The sequence below is a fragment of the Tupaia chinensis genome, unplaced genomic scaffold, assembly GCF_000334495.1.
Source record: "Tupaia chinensis unplaced genomic scaffold, TupChi_1.0 Scaffold148792_1, whole genome shotgun sequence".
In the NCBI taxonomy this organism is placed as follows: Eukaryota; Metazoa; Chordata; class Mammalia; order Scandentia; family Tupaiidae; genus Tupaia; species Tupaia belangeri.
The window spans coordinates 121,481-122,312 of NW_006208639.1; the positions used below are offsets into that span (position 1 = coordinate 121,481).

Genomic DNA, 832 nt, shown 5'->3' on the forward strand with positions numbered 1-832 from the left:
AAAGAAGAAATTGCTGTGTCCATCTCTTAAGTACAAGAGAGCTGGACTATATGGGAAATATAAACATTCACGTACACAGTGGTGTTTTAAATACGACCTTTTCCCTTCAAGTCCAAACTTGATTTCCAGACCTCAGTCACTTTGTTGGTTATGAAAGTCACGAAGCCTTCGGTCCTCTAAGGCCACCGAAATCGAACGTGGAAGCAAGTAGCACGCACTAAGCACAGCACAGAGGGAACCCTGGGAACTTCGCCTCAGCTCTCACCTGCCGACCAGGTCATTGTGACGCAAATGCTATGGCCACGTGGAACACCTGCAGGACAACAGGGGCGGGGTCACCCTGGGCGGCAGATTCGAGCAGGGGATACCCCAGGAGATGGGGGTCCAGGAAAGACCCCAGGGAGTAGAGAGAGGAGATCCACTCCCTCCATTCCCGACCTGCCCCAAACAAGGTGAGGCCGTCGCTCTCTCCCTTCCTCCCGTTCTTGGTCCTGCTGGGAGAGGTCGCCCGGACAGGGGTTCCCGCGCGAGGAGAGCGGAGGAGCGAAGGCGGCGGAGTCCCGGTGGCGTGCGCTGGCGGAGAGGCGAGGGCGCCGGCTCCCCCCAGCCGCTGCGCTGCGCTGCGGCGCGCCCCGACCGTGCCAGCTGCTATTCGGCCGGCCGCGGGAAGGGCCAGTTCCTGAGCTCCCCCGCCCCCTTCCCTCGCCTTCTGCTGACGCTGACGTTGGATAAGGGATCTGGAGGGACGCTCCGACCGCGGCCAGGAGGCTCCTGGGAGCCGGGGCTCCGAGGTACCTGCCCTCCGGGGCCGGGGCGGGGGCGCGCCGGGCGG

General features: G+C 62.7%; 1 protein-coding gene across 9 annotated transcripts in view; it reads left to right on the top strand.

The window, feature by feature from the left end:
* The first annotated feature begins 292 nt into the window (after positions 1-292).
* Positions 293-832, top strand: part of ICA1 (islet cell autoantigen 1) — a 204,919-nt gene continuing 204,379 nt past the window's right edge. For 4 of the 9 annotated variants that reach the window (XM_006170622.3, XM_006170626.3, XM_006170620.3 and 1 more), the window contains exon 1: positions 293-452. In XM_006170622.3, coding sequence (XP_006170684.1) covers positions 377-452 — 76 coding nt within the window. In that variant the 5' untranslated portion in view covers positions 293-376. Of the gene's footprint in view, positions 453-685; positions 792-832 lie in introns of those variants that run through there. The other 5 variants (XM_006170624.3, XM_006170625.3, XM_027769142.1 and 2 more) reach the window with 2 other exon arrangements.